This window comes from Manis pentadactyla, chromosome 14 (genome assembly GCF_030020395.1).
Source record: "Manis pentadactyla isolate mManPen7 chromosome 14, mManPen7.hap1, whole genome shotgun sequence".
Taxonomy (NCBI): Eukaryota; Metazoa; Chordata; class Mammalia; order Pholidota; family Manidae; genus Manis; species Manis pentadactyla.
The window spans coordinates 87,971,560-87,991,400 of NC_080032.1; the positions used below are offsets into that span (position 1 = coordinate 87,971,560).

Consider the following 19,841-nt stretch of genomic DNA (forward strand, 5'->3'; position numbering starts at 1 on the left):
CAGATGTATATTTATGAAAAACCACAATATATCCTTTTAGGTCATTAGTTCCCATTTTGGAATCATAGCTTCTGTTTTCTAATTTGATGATTTTTTTTCATGAGTTGAAAAAAAAAACGGAAGTGCACTTGGAACTTGGAAAAGCTGAATTTCCTGTCTCCATAAAAAGGTGAAAAACTAAGGTGATACTCCTTTGATCAGAGTAAGGGAATACAACATACGGTGGTGGGCTTGAACCCCTTTATTATTGTCTGCTTTCTTTGTGCCACATACATACATCTGATGGAGTCGAGGAATAAGAGTGATTCACTGTCATCCGAATTGAGATTCCTGGGCTTGCTTTTGGTAATTATGTCTGTCTTCATGTATCAGCCAGAATCCCAGGGCCCAGCAAGGAGAAAACCTCAGTCATTGACCTCGTATTTCTAAGCAGAAATTCTTAGTGAAACACATCAAATTAATCATTGAAAAAATAGCCAGTGCAGCCATATTTTTCTACTTTATTGAAATAATATATATTTTAGATAAAATTATTGACCTCTTCAACTGAAATTTCTTTACACATAATATTGACATTATGTTATGGATCAGCAATTTCATTGTCTCCAGGGATTGGAGCAATCAAGAAAATAAAATAAATGTAAAATACCCAAAGAAAAAAGTTGTGTTGACTAAAAAGGGATTTGAGCAATCAAGAAAATAAAATAAGTGTAAAATACCCAAAGCAAAAAGTTGTGTTGACTAAAAAGCCAAATAAATTCGAACATGAAAATGTAGTTTAACGAACACATGTCTGAAACTTTGCTTTCTCTGTGGAACGAGAAAAAGGAAAAAAAGATGCATTCCCACTGACGCTCAAGTCTTCTGTTTAATCACAAGTTTACTCAAGCTTGATATATTTCACAAAGTATTCTTATATAAAATCCAACTTACTCTGTGTTAATTAAAAAGAAAATTAAGGGCATTTAAGAGAAGAGCCATAAGATACTTCATTAGTTTTGTTTTAGGAAATGAATAAATCCAGAAAAGAACTGGAGTCCCGATGAGGACCTTAGTCGTGAGCTGGTCCTTCCTTTGATCAGCGCGGGGCTGACAGCCGTCCTCAGGGCGCTCGAGGCAACTGAGTCAGACCCGCACCCAAATGCAAACTGATTGAATGCAAACGCCGTGGGCAGCGGCCAGGAGCCTGGCCTGCTGAGCGACAAGACAGCATCTCTCTAATTGGCCCCAGCAAGCGCGCAGGATGACGGATTCCAGCCGTGGTCCTGCCAGTCCCGCTTCCCCGGCACTATTATCTCAGAGTGACACTTCCATTACTCTGAGCAGAGAAAGATGAACGTCACCTGTCAGGAGCTGGTTAATTGTGTTGCTAGATGTATGTTGCCAGGGCGCAGGTTGGACATTTATGAACATAACTGCTTCCTCTGATGTCCGCCATCCTTCAGGGGTCCATGTGGCTCTCCTGGTAAGCGCGTAATTGAGTGAAGGCACTTACCAGTGAGGAGCCGAAGATGAGCCCATTGTGTGAGTGCCACCGTCCATACATTTACCATAAATGAGCTGGTATTTGCCATTTACTGTGTGCAGCATCGTGGAAATGGAAACTAATGTGCCACTTTCATTTGTTCTCTAGATAAATGGGGACGAGGTGCAGAATCGGGAAGAGGCAGTGACGTGGCTGTCCAGTGAGGAGCACAGGACGATTGTGCTGCTGGTCGCTAGGCCAGGCATCCAGGTCAGAGCAGAGACCGAAAGTCTTGAGGCTGAACCTGATGTGCATTATCGACTATTCTGTATCAAATCAACAGCCTGGGTATTTGCAAAACCAAAGACACAGAATATAACTGCATAATCTGTCCTAATTTACCGACCTTATAAAAAAAAATTCTATGTTAAAGACCCCCTTATCTTGTTCCACAGAATGGCAGGTAAGCATCTTATTTTTAAAAGAAAAGAAAAAAAACACACAAAATTGAGTCATTACTCTCTCCTTCCACTAGCCCGTTATTTAAATGAATTCACAAATGAAAAGTGGTCAACTTTACATGATTTTCAATTCCGTGCGGATCCTTGCTTTAGGCTTCCATCTGAAAATACTTAATCAGCACATTAAGGTATCTTGAAAGACTTTCTAACGAGAGAAGCATTAGCATATCTAGCTATCAACTTAAACCTTTCTAGAATAACTTCATCAAATAAAGTGGCTTATGTAGCATGGCGTGGTCCCATGTTTAGTAAATGCATTTTTTCCAAGCTTAGTGTGATAAAAACACCTGGCCAAAAACAAACTGATAGCTTCTAAAGGAATTTTTCTTTTATATCTTTACAGAAGGAGATGTCATGAAAGTAAAGGAGAGGTATTGGTGGAAGAAAAGTAGTATTGATGCTTCCTTTTATATCCTTTTGATACCCCACTGCAATGCAGGAAGGACACTACCTTGTCACGATTCTGTCCACCTGTCAGCAGTCTGAGTGAAGGTGGTTATATCACCATTTGTCTCCCGGGTTATTGATCTGATATTTTTCAAACTCAGTAACTACACAGTATCTATAAATTACATTGAGTAAGTGTATTTCAGGGTCAGCCCAAATCCTGCCTTGAATATAGTGGTTATAAAAAATCACCCTTTCGGCATATATTTCCTTTATGCCCTTGACCATTCTAAATGGTCCCCATAAAACCCGCTATAGCCCAGGGCAAAGTAAAGTTACACAACTGAGGTCTTAGGAGTGGGACGGGAAAATGCACAGCTGGCTGGACGGTCTATTTGGGAGTAAATTTCTAAAACAGGTACAAAATTGCACTAATTACCTGGAAATTTTGCACACTGGTTCATCTCATTGATCCCATTTTTTTTTTGAAGAAGAAGAGAATAAAGGAGCTAAATACTTATTAGTGAAATTCGTGGTAAACTGAAGAGAACTCAGTCATCATTCCTGTTGTAGAAAAAGATATTTTGATGTTATAAAGTGGTTTCCCTGCGCTATCCACGGAACTGCTAGAGGATCTTGTGAATTTACAATGAAAGCGTTTCCCTAAACTCTGCCACGTAGCAGCCGTAATGGGCTGTGGAAAGAACGGACATTTAACGGCATTCAGACCAGAGCCTGTTAACCTTTGATGGACCATGTACACGTGGTAGAGCTGGTGGCATTTTTGAGGATCGGCTGGCACTCCTGACCCAAAAGAATCAGAGTAGGAGGACGAATTTTCAAATGACACTTCCTTTTGCTAAAACAAGACAGTTTGCTTGAGGATAGCCGTCTGACTGCAGGATACCGCCCTGTCTGTCAAAGTCAGGGTCTGCCTCAGCCCTTGATCCTGAAGGAGGCTTCATGCCCCTGGAAGAGAGCTGGCTTCCCTGAGAAAATCAGGTTTCTAGAAAAATAAGGAAATAACATGCATTTTAACACCATACTTTAAAATTGTAATTGAAGCAGCACATGCTATAGAGTGGCAAGAATTGACAAAAAAAAAATTTGTCTCTATATCACTCATATTTTTCCATCAATTTTAATGTATCTCATTACTGTATCTTTTTGCATATGTATTTTATTCAGGGAAAATGTGGAAGCTTTTGTGTGCCTTTTCTACCCTCTTTCTTTTTTTCATGTTTCAAATACTCCACATTCTTGGAAATGATCTACAGAGTTGCTGGGGGCAGTATTGTACGTCCGTGCAATATTTTCAAATAACTCATTTCTTTCATTCCCTGTCAGCTTTCTTTCATTTCCTGTCTATTTTCTTCCTCAGACCATTACAGATATTGCTCTTCTGTCTGATGCCCCTTGGGACACTGGGGCAGAGAGGCCTCTCATAAGAACCTGCAGCCCCACCTGTGAGACAGTGCAGTTTGTCCCTTTCTCTAAAATGCCACATGTGACCCAACCCCATGCAGACAGACCCCTGCAGAATAATGAGAGTCCTCTCCTGCAGCTCAGCTCACAGGAAAGGGCTGTCTGCCAGCATCACACTCAGACTGCCGTGCGTGCACATCTAGGTGGAAAGGGAAATACAAAAGGGAAAGGAAGTGAGCAAGAAGAATCTCTGCTCCTTCCAGGGCTGCATATACTCCAGCCCAGAGGAAAGCCTTATCAAAATAGAGATACACTGAGTTACAGGGCATCGCTCATTTCTACTGTGTTTCTCCTTCTCTCCCCCATCACTTCACTGAACTTTCAAGAGATTCTGTTGTGTTATTCACTATTAAAATATTTTGCTTTGACCTGATTAAAGAAAAATTCCTTGGTATGCATGAAGGAGTCAACATTTCTAGCTTTAAGTAATTTCTTTTGGAGTCTGACGTTTACAGCTTCATGAAACTTAAAAAAGATTAAAGAATTTAAAACTTGGACAATTATAAATTGGACTGAATTTAAATTTTTAGGCAGCTTAATTTTCATAATTTTCATCTGCATATCAAAGTCAGTGGGGTGGAACTTGGTAAAGTTATTCAGGCTACATTAAGATAAATGAGGATGAATAATGTGTGTACGCTTTCTATCCCAGTCAAATATGAGGTAATTTAAGTTCTAGATCACCTTTAATGAATATCAAGAAACCTATGATTGCCTTCCTATTAATATGACACAGACACACTAATGTCTTTTCTGATGCAGTCTAATGGCATTCTTTCGGTTTGTTTTGTTTTTAAGTTTTACAAGTCCATTTATCTTTGTGGGCGTACTTTGCCCATCTGCCTGGTGGTGGAAACACACCCAAACCATCATCAACCATGGCTCCCTGGAAAGCTGCTGTTTCTTGGTAACAAGTAAAGCTGAGTTTTGACAATAATTCAGCTAATTGAATCAGCATGGACAGCTAACGTACGTAACCCAGCTCCCAAAACCCACTTTGAGGCAAACGATCTGTGTTGGCTGTCAACACTAATCAGGGGAGCGAGGTAACCACCAGTTTTCTGCTTCACTTGGGATCGAGAAGCCAAAAGGATTTTCTCACCTTAATTCGTGTAAGATTCCCACAGAATACATGCGTTCAGGACCCACCACAAGACCCCGCACGGTCTGCACGGCTCCACCAAGCCTTAAATGCAACATTTAAGGTATTTTCCTTCCCCCTGGACCTGAAAAATGAATCAAAATAGGCATAGTATAGCATAACTATTTTTTTTAAGAAAAATAATATAGAATTTTCCTTTTTTGCCCCCCAGATAAGAATAAATACTGTCATATTTGTGACAAGCAGCCATCTTATAACTTGGAAGCCATCACCTGAATATAAAAAGCAGGAGGAGGGTGGCGTCAGTGCGGGGGCTGGGGGCTCTGCACAGCCGCAGTGGGGGTTGCCACTAAGGCAAAGAGCCCTGGGGTCTCCTGGCCCTGTTGGTACCATCCATCAGTCCTATGACTCGGGGACTGTGGGAGGTCGTGGGCGGGACCGCTGTGGGTTATGCAATGTGCTTTTCATACATTCTGAAACACGGTAATATCCTAATTCTACAAGATCTGCTTGGTTAGGAGAGAAAATCAGTAGCTCTGTTTCCAGGAAGGATAAAAGCCACACGGGTCTCATTTCTTTTTATCACCTTTCCGCCTCCTGAGAGGTGAACTCTCCCAGGCTGGTACTCTGACGAGAATCATTATGGTAAAAGGAACTGGTCAGGCGTCGCCGTATCAGTTTGCCCTGTTTTAGCGTGAGTTCTCGCTAGCCTCATACAATGTTCTAATGTTTTCTTCTGCAGCTGGATGAAGGCTGGCTGGAAGATGAAAGGAACGGATTCTTAGAGGAGTTAAACTTGGAGATGTTGGAAGAACAGCACGAGGAAGCGACGAAGCACCCCGCCGACGAGGTGAAGCAGGTAAGGCCAACGGTTTTGAACCACGTCATTTGAAATGTTTCTAGTTCATTTTTTAATGTAAAGCCATAAATGGAGTAAAAAACAAAATCTGAGAGTTTGATCAAGCATCTCTGTAATGGTAAGTTTTCAGAGCAAATGATCATCTCACTTGAAGCAGAAAGAATAAATTGTTTTCTATTAAGAATATTTGTAGCTTGGGAAGCTTAGGGGCCATCAGTTCAGGAGAATAGTATTCAAATGTTGACCCAGCTACTCTTTGACTTAACTCAGAAATTTAATAGTAAAAATGTGTTGTTTCTCAATACGCCAGCTGAAGACAAACTATATCTCATGAGGTAAACTCTTCCCCCAAAAAGTAATTTTATGCTTTAAAATATTATTGTATTTATTTGAATATTTAGGAAACCAAAGGATGATTCTGATCTGATGTAAGTCATCAACCTTATTTGTGCTTGGAAATCACGATTATGTCTGTATGCTCCTGAAGAGAAAGAGCTCTGACTTGGGATCACTGACATCATTTTGCCTTAGGGTCCCATAATCACTCAACAACAATTCTGAGCTAATATGGTCCAAGTACCACACTTGATCCTTAGGCTGTGGGAAAAAAAGGGCAAAGTTTCCTGCCCTGAATTAATTCACTGCCCATAAAAGATCATAGTGTGGTTTGTGGCGACCTGAGTCTTAGGATTATTTTCATTTTTTGCTGTTTGTTTTCCTACTGGATAAAAAGATCAACATATCCTAGGTATTTTATGTTGGATTCATGTCATTCATCCTCCTGATCAATTTTTACCAACACTTCACTGTGGGTTTTTCTGATCTGTTTAATTATCATTGTCTTCTCAACAGTAATTGTTAACACTTCCCAAAAGATAGTTTTTAAAAAGATCCTGGACAGCTAGGCTTCGCCACATAAAACACAAACATCCCACCACTTCAGCAAGCTGGACGGTGGACATGCTGACATGCTGGCACCCCCTCACTGTGATGTGTGTATGTGCACACGTCCACACATTAGATAAATTGTTGGAATGCACACTACAGTGTCAACACAGCTGTGTGGGCTGTACTCCGTGCTGATCACAGCTGCTCAATGGCTATTTCCCGAGTAGCAGTTCATGTTCAGAGGTGATGCTTCTCAATATAGGTAGGACAGATTGAAATTTTTATGTATGACTTCAACATTGGCCACAAATTAAGATATTTTGTGGTGGCAGCTGCTGGTTACAAGCCAGAAAGTCCTTGCTCCAGGCTTCTCTCTCATAGATACAAAATGTGACCTGATACAGAATTGACAGGAGGATATTGGAATAAAGAAAGAAGGGCGAAATCCTGTCCAGCCGAAGTGATGTGGTGTCATATGCTGCCTACTCACCAGACACAATACAAGTGCTAGGGTCTTTTGAGGTAACACTAGATGTCCCTGAGGTTAGATTCTCATTGTGTGGGAATTTTTCTTCACCGTGAGACTGAAAAATGATGAGAAGTACAGAAACCTTTAAAAGTCCTTTGCCCCTATAAACAATAATACTACATTAGAAATGTCTTGGTAGAAACATCGCCTGCCACTATAATAATTCTACAGAGAAATGATAAATGATAGAGTAGCATTCTATTAGAAACCAGGAATTCTAGGTTTCAGAATGGGGAACTTTTTATTTTCACATGTGCTCATAAACCAGTGACAAAAGAAAGGGACAAGCCACGGAAAGAAAAGGTATATCATAAACATTACCTTTCATCAATAAGACATTTAAAATTTTAGTATGTTTTTAACAAATGAGGAAAAATATTTTAGGAGAAGACAGAATCCTAGAGTAACATGATACACGATCATTTCTCTCCACTTGAGTTTATGTTTTGTTCTGCCATTATTTCTGTGGAAGAAAATAACAATCTAGTGATAACCTTTCAGACCTGTTTTAGAATACCTTTTTTCACCCATTCTGTTCTCCTTTAACATTTTATTATATAATAAACACCTGCTATAGGAAAAAAAAGTACATCTATACAAAATAGTAACCTTACACACAAGAAAAATGCAACTTAGAAACCACCGTGTAGACTACCTTCTGATGAGAAGGCAGACAGGAAGGACTTTACCCTTCCACAGAGGACTGCATACGCCTCTCCTAAGAACAGTGACAATTAGCTGCTCTGCATGAAAGCCCAGAATTACCAGGATGTGAAGTTTCTGTGTGTGTGTGTGTGTGTGTGTGTGTGTGTGTGTGTGTGTGTACACATATATATGTCAGAAATACATTTTTTGACATTCTGCCCATACCCAGAAAGAGTAGAAAAATCGTTTTAAGTAATCAAATGAGTCCTAAGAGGTTCTTGTTGCTCTTGAGCAATGCGGTTTGCAGATGCACTGACGTCAGAGCCCACAGTCAGGAACGTGGCACCCTGGTGCTGGGCACATCAGAATCCTGGTGCTGGCAGGTGTCGCTGGGCTTCTAGACTTCTCTCTGTCACTCACAAACCAAAGCCTTCTGGAATTAAGGCTTGTCATCTATGATAGGGGTCCCGATGCTCCAGTACTCACCTTTCCCTGAAATTTTGTGATGTTTGGCTTACCGTTCATTATCAGTGTATTACTAGATCAGTGAAGTGTCCTCTGAATTTAAGAAAAGTTCATAAAAAATAAGCTTTTGACCTCCAGGCTTCTGTATCATTGAAGGACACTTAGATATTCTGTCTTAATGATCCTTTTTTCTGTTATCACCTGAGGAACTCATGAAGTTACCTCCTCTACTCACCTTCATGCCAGTTTCCAAAGTAGGAAAAAAAACCTTAAGAGAAGAATCACTTATTCAAGTGTGTCCTGTTTTATTTATCCCCAAGAGAATCCTAGTCATAGTCAAGCAGCTTTTTATTTATTTCAGTTCATAAAAAGCTGCCTTGAGCTAGTCGTCTTAATTTCTAAAATTGTTACGGATACTGAAGTTAGCAGTTTTCTAGGAACTACACTTTTGCCAAGGAGCACTGTTTTCCTAGCAAGTTTTTCAACACTGTGTTCTGTTCCCTTTACTTTCTCAGCCAAAAAAACAAGAGGAAGAAGAAGGCACAACAGACACAGCCACATCCTCGTCCAATCACCCCGGGAAGGACAGTGGAGTGGGGCGCAACGACGAGAGCTCCGAGCAGGAGCACGCGGCCGGGGACCCCACGGGCGCATCTCGGAAGGGCGGCACAGTGCCGGGGCAGAGCCAGGGCGCTCTGGGCAGCGCTGACCTGCGGTGCAACGAGAGCCTCATGTCCGGGGAGCGCCTCGACTCGGACTGCACTGGCCGCCGGGACGAGGAGGGTGAGAGATTCCGGCAGCTCCTGGAGCTCAAGTGCAAGATCCGAAGCCATGGGGAGTATGACCTGTACTATTCGAGCAGCACAGTGGGTTGCGGTCAAGGGGAGCAAGAGGGAGTGGAGCACGAGCTCCAGCTGCTCAACGAAGAGTTAAGGAACATCGAACTCGAGTGCCAGAGTATCATGCAGGCTCAGAGGCTCCGGAAAGTGCCCGACGACTGTGGAGACATCTGGGCATTGCACGATGGAGGATTCCGGAATTATAACACCAGCGTGGATGTGCCCAGAGGAAAGCTCGATGACATTATCGAACACCCGGAGAGGTCAGACAAGGACAGTTCTAGCGCTTACAACACGGCGGAGAGCTGCAGAAGCGTGCCGCTCACGACCGACCGCTCCCCTGACAGCTCCCTCCCGAGGGTCATCGGCCTCACCAATACGCAGAACCTGAGGAGCACGGCTGCGGCCGGCCAGGCCCCTTCTGGACAGAGCAGCGAGTCCACGGCCGCCAAAGCCAAAGCCGCGGAGCAAGGCAGCAGCGTGGAAGGCAAGGAGAAGGGTTCGGAGGGCGGCAAGCTTTCGGATCAGGAGAAGGCAGGCAGCGGGCGCATCCCTTACCTCTCCCCCCACCACGGCTCCTCCTGCAGGGCCGCGAACATCCCGGCCCACGCGCGGCACTACCAGAGCTACATGCAGCTGGTGCAGCAGAGGTCCGCCGTCGAGTACGCGCAGAGTCAGCTCAGCCTGGTGAGCCTGTGCCGGGAGGCCCAGAAAGGCCCGGAGCCCAGGATGGAATGGAAGGTGAAGATCAGGAGCGACGGCAGCCGGTACATCACCAAGAGGCCAGTGCGAGACCGGCTCCTGAAGGAGCGGGCCTTAAAGATCAAGGAGGAGCGCAGCGGCATGACCACCGACGACGACACCATGAGCGAGATGAAGATGGGGCGCTACTGGAGCAGAGAGGAGAGGAAGCAGCACCTGGTGCGGGCCAAGGAGCAGCGCCGCCGCCGCGAGTGCATGATGCGCAGCCGGCTGGAGGGCCCCAAGGAGGGCCCGCCGGGCAGCGGCGAGGGCAGGAAGGAGGTCAGCGTCATCGAGCTGAGCCACAGGAAGATGATGAAGAAGCGGAACAGGAAAATCTTGGACAACTGGATGACGATCCAAGAACTGATGACCCACGGGGCCAAGTCCCCGGACGGCACTCGCGTTCCTAACGCCTTTCTGTCGGTCACCACCGTATGACCCGAGGAAAGGGGCGCCGCCGGCTCTAAGGGGTGCTACCACTTTGGGTAGAGAACGATTGCCTCGTTCAATGTGGCGTTTTTATATATATTTTGTGACTTTTTATAGGTTACATTTTTTTTTTGTAAGCGAGAATACCCCGTAATTTTCCATTTGTTTTTCATATTCTGGTACCTTCTTTTTGGCTGAGATCTTTCTTTGACTTGTTATATATTCATATTGCTCATTTATATATATATATAAAAAATAAAAGGAAAGAAAAAAAAATCAACGAAAATACTGAGGAGCCAATTAAGTTCCTATTTTCATGTATCTATTGTAAGTTAATATCTGGATTTATTTCTCTAGTTTACTTATTTTCTACTTTAATAACTCAATGCTGAAACATTTCTATGCTCGCTTCTTGGCATAAAAACTATTAAATCAAACCTGTTAATGAATCGTGTGCCACCTGTTGTCTACACATAAAAACCACCTCTTTTAGACATCCTGTTGTGCGTTTAACACACCAATGGCCGTCGTTTCTGTCTCCGTAAAGTGTAGGTGGACAATCTTCCTGTGATCTGTAGTGACATTGGTCATGTAGCTAGATAATTGTGGTAATTGTGACAATAAACGAGAAATAAATTATTGATTATCCTTAAGAAAAGTTATCAAGGAGTGTTTTATTTTCATTGTCCTCTGTGGTTAACAGACATAAATTAGTTATAAATGTATACTATTTAGAAGACTGCTAATTGTGGATTATAAAATGTGTACATTTTCTATCACTTTTTTTGAATAAAAGTGTCTTGAAATACTTCCCAGAGAGCGTGTCACATATTCTTACCATGATTAAATTAGATAATATATGTACAGCATCACATAGATGCTAACTAAATGTTCAGTAAACATGAGTTCATGCTCCCCTTGCCTGCCTCCCATGTAAGGAAAAATTTAGGGAAAGATGGAGAGAGAGGCTCAGTGACATGTCTGAGAATGTTTACAGTGACGCTATGTAGATTAGCTTGGTCTGCCGTAACAAAATACCATAGAGTGAGTGACTTACACATCAGGAATTTATTCTCACAGCTCTGGAGGCTGGGAAGTCCAAGATCAAGGTCCTGGCCAATTCAGTTCCCTGGAGAGGGCTCTGTCCCTAACAGGTGGCCACCTCTCCCTGTCCTCACATGGTGGAGAAAGAGAGAGGAAGCTCTCTAGTGTCTTCCTATAAGGGCACTAGTCCCATCATGAGGGCCACCTTCACGACTTCATCCAGACCTTTTACCTTCCAAAGACCCCCAACTCCACACACCATAACACTGAATTTTAGGGGGACACAATTCACCCCATAGCACAATATGCATTTACTTAGTTCATCACTCAGGAATAAATTTTTGGGAGCCATCATTTTAACAGTTTCCAGCATAACCAACTATAAATGCTATATATGTCAGTTGATTAAAGAGTGACAGTTGTTAGGTTATCAGATAGGTTTTTTTTTAAATCTAGCTTTTCATCACAGAAACATAGAAACTCTCACATGTCAATCATGTTGCCTCCAGAAGGCAGGCCAGACCCGCCACGTGCATACAAATAGTCCGAACTATTTTGACATAGTGGAGGCATATCTGTGTATTTTTTAAGCTACTTGCCCGTTTAAAAACCTGCAGTGGCACCATAACACCTCTTGAATCAGGCTCTGGTGCCTCAGCCTTGAGAGCCCTGAGGTGCTGCCTCTTCAGGTTCTGTAACGTTATTCCTGGGCCCTTAACAGCCTGCCAATTTGCCCTACAGTTATCTTAAGCTGTTCTCTTCTCTGGGGTTTCTGTGGCAAACCTTATACCTCCCTGAGAACGTAATCATACACACATTTTCTCTGGAGAGACTTGTTTTGATGACACCTGATTTCCCCAGCATTTTAGCGTACACTATCACGTACCTGCAGTATTGTTCACCTTCAAAATTTTATTATTTACATTATTTAAATCACAGACATAGACCTTACCGTCTCACTGCATAGCTCTAAAGTTCATGGAGTTTGGCCCTTGTGTACCCCTGTCTTGTATGCCTCTGGTAGACTGCCATTTGAATAATAACGAATGCTAGTTAAATGATTTTATTCATGTATCCCTTTCCTTTTCGGACCCTACTGATTTCCGTATTGGTCCTTTTGTTACTTTTTTTTAACTCTTCTACTCTTTTAAGTTCTTACCTTTTGAAGGGCTATTATATAGCTGGAAAGAAATGAATCTTATTTACATATAATAAAGAGCTGGACTCAAAAATTGTAAAGTATTGAGAGTAATAGCAATCTAAGCAATGGAAAATTTCATCACTTCTAACTGTAGCCGTTGTTAATCCAATCAGTAAGACTACCCTGTACCTAGAGTTAATGTTTGTTCAAATGGTTTTCAATAAGAATGCTTGCCTATTGTAATAGCCCAATTCTTTCCTGACTTAATGCCTATGGTTATTGTTTATCCCCCTGACACACTGAGTTTAAATATTCATTGAATTTAAATTACTTCCATAGATAAACATCATTTGGAACCAACATGTAGATTCTGCAGAAGAAACATGTACACATCTCACAGAATGCAGTATTTCCAAAGTTACTGGTTTATTTTTATTATGGCCAAATGTGCTTGCCAATTCTTTTTTAAATGTGACTGTATTTTGCATGTCTGTGTTTATTCGGTTCTACGACTTGAGAAATGTCTTATTCAAAAACCAGTGAAAATCTGAAAAATGTCATGTTTTATCTTTCTGCATATCCTTGTGCTAAACATGACATTTTTAGCAGGTAAATAATAAATCTTGCTCAGCAAAGAAAAATGATTGGTTATATATGGGATATTTTATTTCAATTCAGAAGAAATATGTGAATGTGAAGAAGAAAAATATTTTGCTTGGGCTACCTTTGAAATTCCATATTTTTTATTGCTTTTTATATTTAAGATGTAACAGAAATTGGTGTTAGGGTATGTGAATGACCTAAGGGGGTGAAAAACATTGTATGTTCAATGGTAATTTCTTCACTGCACGCCAAGAAGGTAGCTATTGTTGCCCGTCTTATTTTGTATGAACGGTCCCTTTGTGAACACAGGCTGAAGGAGGACCCCCTCACAATGCTTTTCCATAGCTACACACTAACATGATCCACGTCTGGTTGGTGTGCCTAAATCTTTCACCCAAACACTTTCCTTTTATCCCTCTGATGAGTTTTTTCTTTTTGCTTCGAATTCCTAGTTCTGTGATGGTGCCCCTGTTCACCTGCTCTTTCATGCTTATTGACTGACTCTAATTTCTCTCTTAAATGGTTGACACGGAGCAGTGTTTAATTTTTCTCCAAAATGCCCCAGGTTGCCTTCAATACCCTTCAGTCACCTTTCGGCCGACCTGTCCCTGGCTCAGGCCCCATTACCCAGCAGTGCGTCCCTGCTCTCCGTGTGCCCTTTCTGTTCGATCCCCACAGGCTGGCAGCACTTGGCCTCCCTTTCCTCCTGCTCTGATACCTTCAGGAGTCTTTTCCTGAGTCTGAGTTAAAGCCTGAGAGCCTGAGATTATTACCCAAGGACTCCCAGAATTCACCCTCAACCTATTGTTCCACCTGATCTCACACTTTCACTCCAGGAGGGGGGGCTTCCAACTCAGACCTCAGGAAACCAGCGCCCTGGGTAGATGTATATAACTTGATGCTCATTATCTTACTATTTCTACTAATAACCATTAATATAATTGATATAGCTAATCATAATAATTATTAAATAATTTATAATGATTTTCTTGAAGAACAGCTCCTGGTTTCATTGATTTTCTTCCTACTGTTTTATTCTTCTCTATTTTATTTATTTCTGCTCTGATCTTTATTATGTCCCTCCTTCTACTAGCTTTGGGATTCAAGTGTTCTTCTTTGTCTAGTTTCTTTAATTGTGAGTTCAGACTGTTCATCTGGGATTGTTCTTGTTTCTTGAGGTAAGCCTGTATTGCTATGTACCTGCCTCTTAGAACTGCCTTTGCAGCATCCCACAGATTTTGGGCTGTTGAATTTTTGTTTTCATTTGTCTCCATGGATTGCTTGACTTCTGTTTTAATTTGTTCACTGATCCATTGATTTATTTAGAAGCATTTGTTTAGCCTTCATGTGCATGTAGGTTTTGTTTTCTTTAAGTCATTTATTTCTAGTTTCATACCACAGTGGTTGAAGTAGCCTTGATACAATTTCAATCTTTTTTAATTTATTGGCTCTTTTAGTGGCCCCTAGTGTGTATATAAAATTGATATGACTAATCATAATAATTTTTAAACAATTTCTATTAAGTTTTAGTTGATAAAGTTGAACACTGCAATAGGTTAATTAATTTACTTCTAAAAAAGAGTTTTAAAAATTTTCCTAACAAGGAAGTTTTGTCCTGAAGTTTTTGTTCTTTCTTCAGTTTTCTATGTCCATTTTCCAAAATAGATTTCTCTGGGGTATATTAAAGGACTTAAAGTTTAAATAAAACTTTCCTTCTGCAAATAGCATGAAACATTTCCGAATTTCAGTAAATAGTGGCTATAGGAAGCCATGGACAAAATAATTGGCTAAGATTGTTATCTGTCGAGCAGTCTGAGATTCTTTTGTTCTGCTTTTGCTGTTTCCCCTCAAATTCACTGCCCTTTGAACCAAAGCAGGACCAGTTTACACTGTAGCAGCTTTACAAGAAGTCTCTCTGTGGAGCTGAATAAAAAGATAAACTACAAAGCCAACAGGGGGATGTTTTTGTGTTCCCCTAGGCTGCTGCTTTCATCAGACAAGACTCCCCACAGTGTTTCAAGTGCACCATTCTCATTTCCAGCTCTGCTCTGTGCTTGCAGTGTTTGGTTTAGATAAACCCTGTTTCTCTCTGTCCATCCCTCTACCAATTTGTTTTTCACATCTTCCCATTTCTCCTGTAGATTTTCCCCAACTCCTGCCAAAGGCGGCTCTTATTTCCGAATGCTCCTAAAGGTGATGTCTTAACACTCACTTGGTTTCCCACCCAATAGCAACTACTACTTTTCCATAATGTGTCTGTCCTGTGTAGTGTGTTGTACAGTTAGTAACCATCACCACATATGTCCTTCTGGCATTTCTTCTGTTCTTCCAGACAATGGTGGCTCAGGATTTGGGGTGCTATGCATGATTACGTATCCCAGTCAAGGCAGCTGTGTTGCAGCGAGCATTGCTCCTGAGCTTGTGGACTGTTTATACGAGGGTCCTGCTTGTTACTCGGTATCGTTCTACAGGTCTTAAACTTACTAATATCCACTGCTTGCTTACTGCCTCGCACGTCTGCCAGGTACCAGGGTTATATACTTAAGTTACTGAAGCTCACTGCTGCTCAGTACGGTGGAGACAGTCAGGGCCTTTCTCATAGGCAGGGAATTAAGTGCATTAATACATACAAAGAAGCTAGAGGAGCGCTGGCACAAAGTGGGCACACAGCAGGGAATGTTTTTCATGCTTATTTACAGGTGAGCACACTCAGGCTAATATAATTTTAGTAATTTGCAGCAAATTCCATAGCTAGTAAGCAACAGATCTTTGCTTCAAACGCATGGTGGCCTGCCTCAAAGCGTCTCTCCCTTCCCCTGGTCACAGCCTCCACATTAATTAAAACTGGGCATCGGAGCTAATGGCAACTTGTCTGCTGAGCTCCGTAAGTTCTTCCCACAGAAGTCCAGGCCTTGACCCGCGTCCTCTGCTTTCCTCATCTGCTCTACTTCACCAGTCGGCCTGGTTTGGGAATTGCATGTACCTCTGTACCTATGGTGGTGGGTTTTGTTCTTGAGCCATGAACCTATGAATGTGTCCCTAGGATTAACCTGTACCCAACATTCTGCCTCAAACTTCCTATCACCCCTTTCCATTGCACTGCCTGCCATGGCCAGGATCAGAAACGTGGAAGAGCTTCTTGGATATCCATTTGCTGGACTGTCACAGATCCTTACAGCCTGGTAGCAGTCAATGCTAGATATTCAATCCTCAAATGTGCCTGAACAAGAAATTTAATAAACCAAGATATTTCTTCAACTTCACCTCTTTGATGGTGATAAGAATAGGTTAGATGGGCTACAACTTCCCAGCAGATCTTGGAATATTTGTGAGGTGCTTTAGACACCCTAAGTAGCAAAGTCTGCTCACAGGTTTCAAGAAACCAGCCCTGTCCTGATGTTCCCACTACGACAGGGTCAGGGAGTATGGCACTGATTTCTATCTGTGGCCATTAAATTTAGCCTGACTTCATTTTGAGACAGAATGCTCATCAGAAAAATCAGTCAGATAGAGAACACACACACACACACACACACACACACACACACACACACAAGTAGAAATGGTATAAAATAGTCAAGAGAAGGAAATGTGTTTGAGAACCTACACTGTTCACCATGTTAGATGCTTAGTATGGCTCATTAACAAACTTCTTGCTGTGGGGAGATGAAATATGAGCACATGAAAAGAAATCTAACTGCATCAAGCAGTCAGTCCAGAGGGATGCAGCCAGGGAGGGGCACAGGAGGGCCGGGAGGAATGAGGGCGTGCTACTGCGGTCACCCTCTTTGGGAAGCCTGCCCTGGCCTCACAGCCTCAAGTAACAACCCACCCATAGGACAATTCCCAGCCCTTCTGAGACCTTGAACAAGCTATGTCCCCTCTCTGAGTCCCCATTTTCTCATCTGCAAAATGAGAATATTCGAGTAAGTGGTCTCCAGTGCCCACTTTAGTTTCAGCATCCTAAAAGTTGGCTGTAATGTAACATTTTATTCCACATTTCTTGTTGCCGCAGCCATACCAAAATGTGTTATGTAGGTATCTTCAATTCATTACCTACAAGTGAAGCAAATAAGGAGATTTTCAACAGGAGAAGTAAGAAAGCAATCCACCCATGTGAAGAATGCCTACCCACTCTTCCCACTGGTCGTGAGCTGCCACCCCACCAACTCTGTTTCTAGAAGCTGTGATGGCGGTTACCACCCTCCGGAGGACCACACTCTAGAACGTCACGGAGCTGGCCTCTAGCAGAGGACCCTGGATCCTCTGTCATTGTGTGTTTACTGAGCAGATGGGAAGGGAAGCGATCACCCACCGCGTGGACGCCCCTCGGCTTTGCCGTCCAGGTACAGCTCCGCCAGCAGGAGGACCTCTGTGGCCGCAGGCAGGCGCACCGGCTGGTTTCTCCACATAACATACGACCTGCGTTTCAGCTATGAGATGAGAAGGGCGGGAGGGTGAGGGGCCAGGTCATGAAGGGTTTTATATCTGAATAAGTGGGGGAGAGAAAGTGATCAAATGTATGTTTTAGAATGATCACTCTATTAGCTATGTAGGTCTTATATTGAACAAGGGGCAGTGAGTACAGAAGGAGGATTTGACCCAAGTGAGGGACTAAGTTGCAGATTTAGCAAATAAAATACAGAATACCCAGTTAAATTCACATTTCAGAAAAACAGTGACTAATTTTTTTGACATTAAGTATATTAAAAATTAATTATACTCATATTGAAAATTATTGTTTATCTGCAATTTTCACTTACCTGTATTTTATCTGGCGATCCTATAGAGAAGTAGAAGAGCCAGGTCTTGGGGACTGACTGGATATAGAGCAGGGGATCAGCAGACGGAGGAAGATACTGGGCATGTTGTCCTTGCTTCTAGTTGAGGGACTGAGTGAATGATGGGACCACGCAGGAAAAAATGCTTAGCATGAGAAAGATGTTCTTCAAGAAAAGGTAAACAATGCAGTCTTGGGGGTGTTGATTCTAAGGTGCCAATAGAACAATCCAGGAGAAAAGTCGAATGGGAGATTTAAAAAGCATGTACAGAATTCAGAATAGGAGACAGGGACTGGAGAGGTCATGCTGGGGGCACCGATAGTAACAGCGCCTGGTTTCTCTCTTTTCCCTAGACCCTTCCTCACCCACAAAGCTCTGGTTACCAGGAGAGGAGCAGCAGGCAGGAGCCTGCTGATGGTCAAGGAGGTAGGGGACATACCTTCTCCGAGCGCGCCCTGCTTAGCTGGTGGACCTGGTTTGCAGATATCACATCTCTGCCTCATTAAGAAAGGAAAGCAAGAACATCCCCTGCACGTGTCCTCCCAGATCTTCTAAAGCCACCTGCAGGTCTAGAGAATGGTGCTAGAAAGATTCCCCAGAGCATCTGGGAAAGCACCCCATAACCAAATATGTACATATTTCATCAGCAAAACATGTCTAGTTAAACTAGAAATAGCCCCATACACATTCAGGCCAAGTTTTGTAACCCAATTCTTTATGGAAAAAGAGTTTTTTCAGAAATGTATGAATTTTGGAGTTTCAGCTGAAGGATTATGAACCTTATTTATTACAGCAATGATAATAGCCCTGAACAACACCTTTCTACTTTACATCATTCCATAAGGGCCCACAGTCTCCTCTTTCTTTTGTTTGTCCTCCTTTTTAAAGGGAATAGTATTCCATCATATTGCTATAACATAGGTGTATTAATGTATGCTCCATATACATGTATTTATTGTCTCTAATCTTTATTGCAATCAGTGCCTTATTTAATAACCTTATAAATATATCATTCCATGAATGAGTCAGGCAAATGTCTGGGAACTAGAATTGCAGGGTCAAAGGATATGTACATTTGTGATTTTTGATGGTTAATTTTACCCTCCACAGAGGTGGCATGATTTCAACTCCTACCAGCAGAGATATAACTGACTTACAACATTGTGCAAATTTAAGGTGTACAAAATGATTTGATACATACATAAATTGTGAAATAATTACAACAATAAGGTTAATTAACACCTCTATCACCTTACATTATTACTATTTTTTTGGTGTGATGAGAACATTAAGCAACTTTCGAGTGTACAATAGAGTACCGTTAATTTTCATCCCCATAAGATTCCCAGAGCTTACTCATCTTATTGCTAGAAGTTTGTACCCTTTGATAAATTCTCACCATTTTCCCCACTTCCCAGCCCCTGGCAACCACCATTCTCTCTTTCTATGAGTCCAGCATTTTAGGTTCCACATATAAGTGAGCTCATACAATATTTGTCTTTCTCTGGCTTATTTCACTTAGCATAATGCCCTCAAAGTTCATACAAGCTGTGGCAAATGGCAGGACTTCCTTTTATCATGGCTGAAAAGTGTTACATTGTATATACAAGCCACATATTCTTCATCCATTCACCTGCTGCTGGAAGCTTAGGTTGTTCCCATGTCTTGGCTGTTGTGAACAATACTGCAAAGAGCATGGGTGAAGACAGGTCTTTGAGACAGTGATTAACTTCCTTTGGATGTGTTACCCATGTGGGGGATTGATGGATTATGGGGTAGTTCTGTTTTTAATTTTTTGAGGGGCCTGCATACTGTTTTCCACAGTGGCTGCACCAGTTTGCACTCCCACCAACAGTGCACAAGGGTTTCCTTTGCTCCGCATCCTTGCCAGCATTTGTTATTTCTTGTCTTTTT

General features: G+C 42.1%; 1 protein-coding gene and 1 long non-coding RNA gene across 4 annotated transcripts in view; one reads left to right on the forward strand and one right to left on the reverse strand.

Annotated features, from left to right (window-relative positions):
• The window catches only part of PDZRN4 (PDZ domain containing ring finger 4), a 447,294-nt gene that overhangs the window by 292,471 nt on the left and 134,982 nt on the right, over nt 1-19,841 (forward strand). The window contains exons 8-10 of one of the 3 annotated variants that reach the window (XM_036889592.2): nt 1,634-1,735; nt 5,703-5,819; nt 8,862-11,205. In XM_036889592.2, the coding sequence (XP_036745487.2) occupies nt 1,634-1,735; nt 5,703-5,819; nt 8,862-10,367 (1,725 nt within the window). In that variant the 3' untranslated portion in view covers nt 10,368-11,205. Of the gene's footprint in view, nt 1-1,633; nt 1,736-5,702; nt 5,820-8,861; nt 11,206-19,841 lie in introns of those variants that run through there. The other 2 variants (XM_057492556.1, XM_036889593.2) reach the window with 2 other exon arrangements.
• The window catches only part of LOC118914536 (uncharacterized), a 50,483-nt gene that overhangs the window by 3,646 nt on the left and 26,996 nt on the right, over nt 1-19,841 (reverse strand). Inside the window, exon 2 of the long non-coding RNA XR_005025640.2 lies at nt 4,961-5,084. This is a non-coding gene — a long non-coding RNA (uncharacterized LOC118914536). The remainder of the gene's footprint in view (nt 1-4,960; nt 5,085-19,841) is intronic.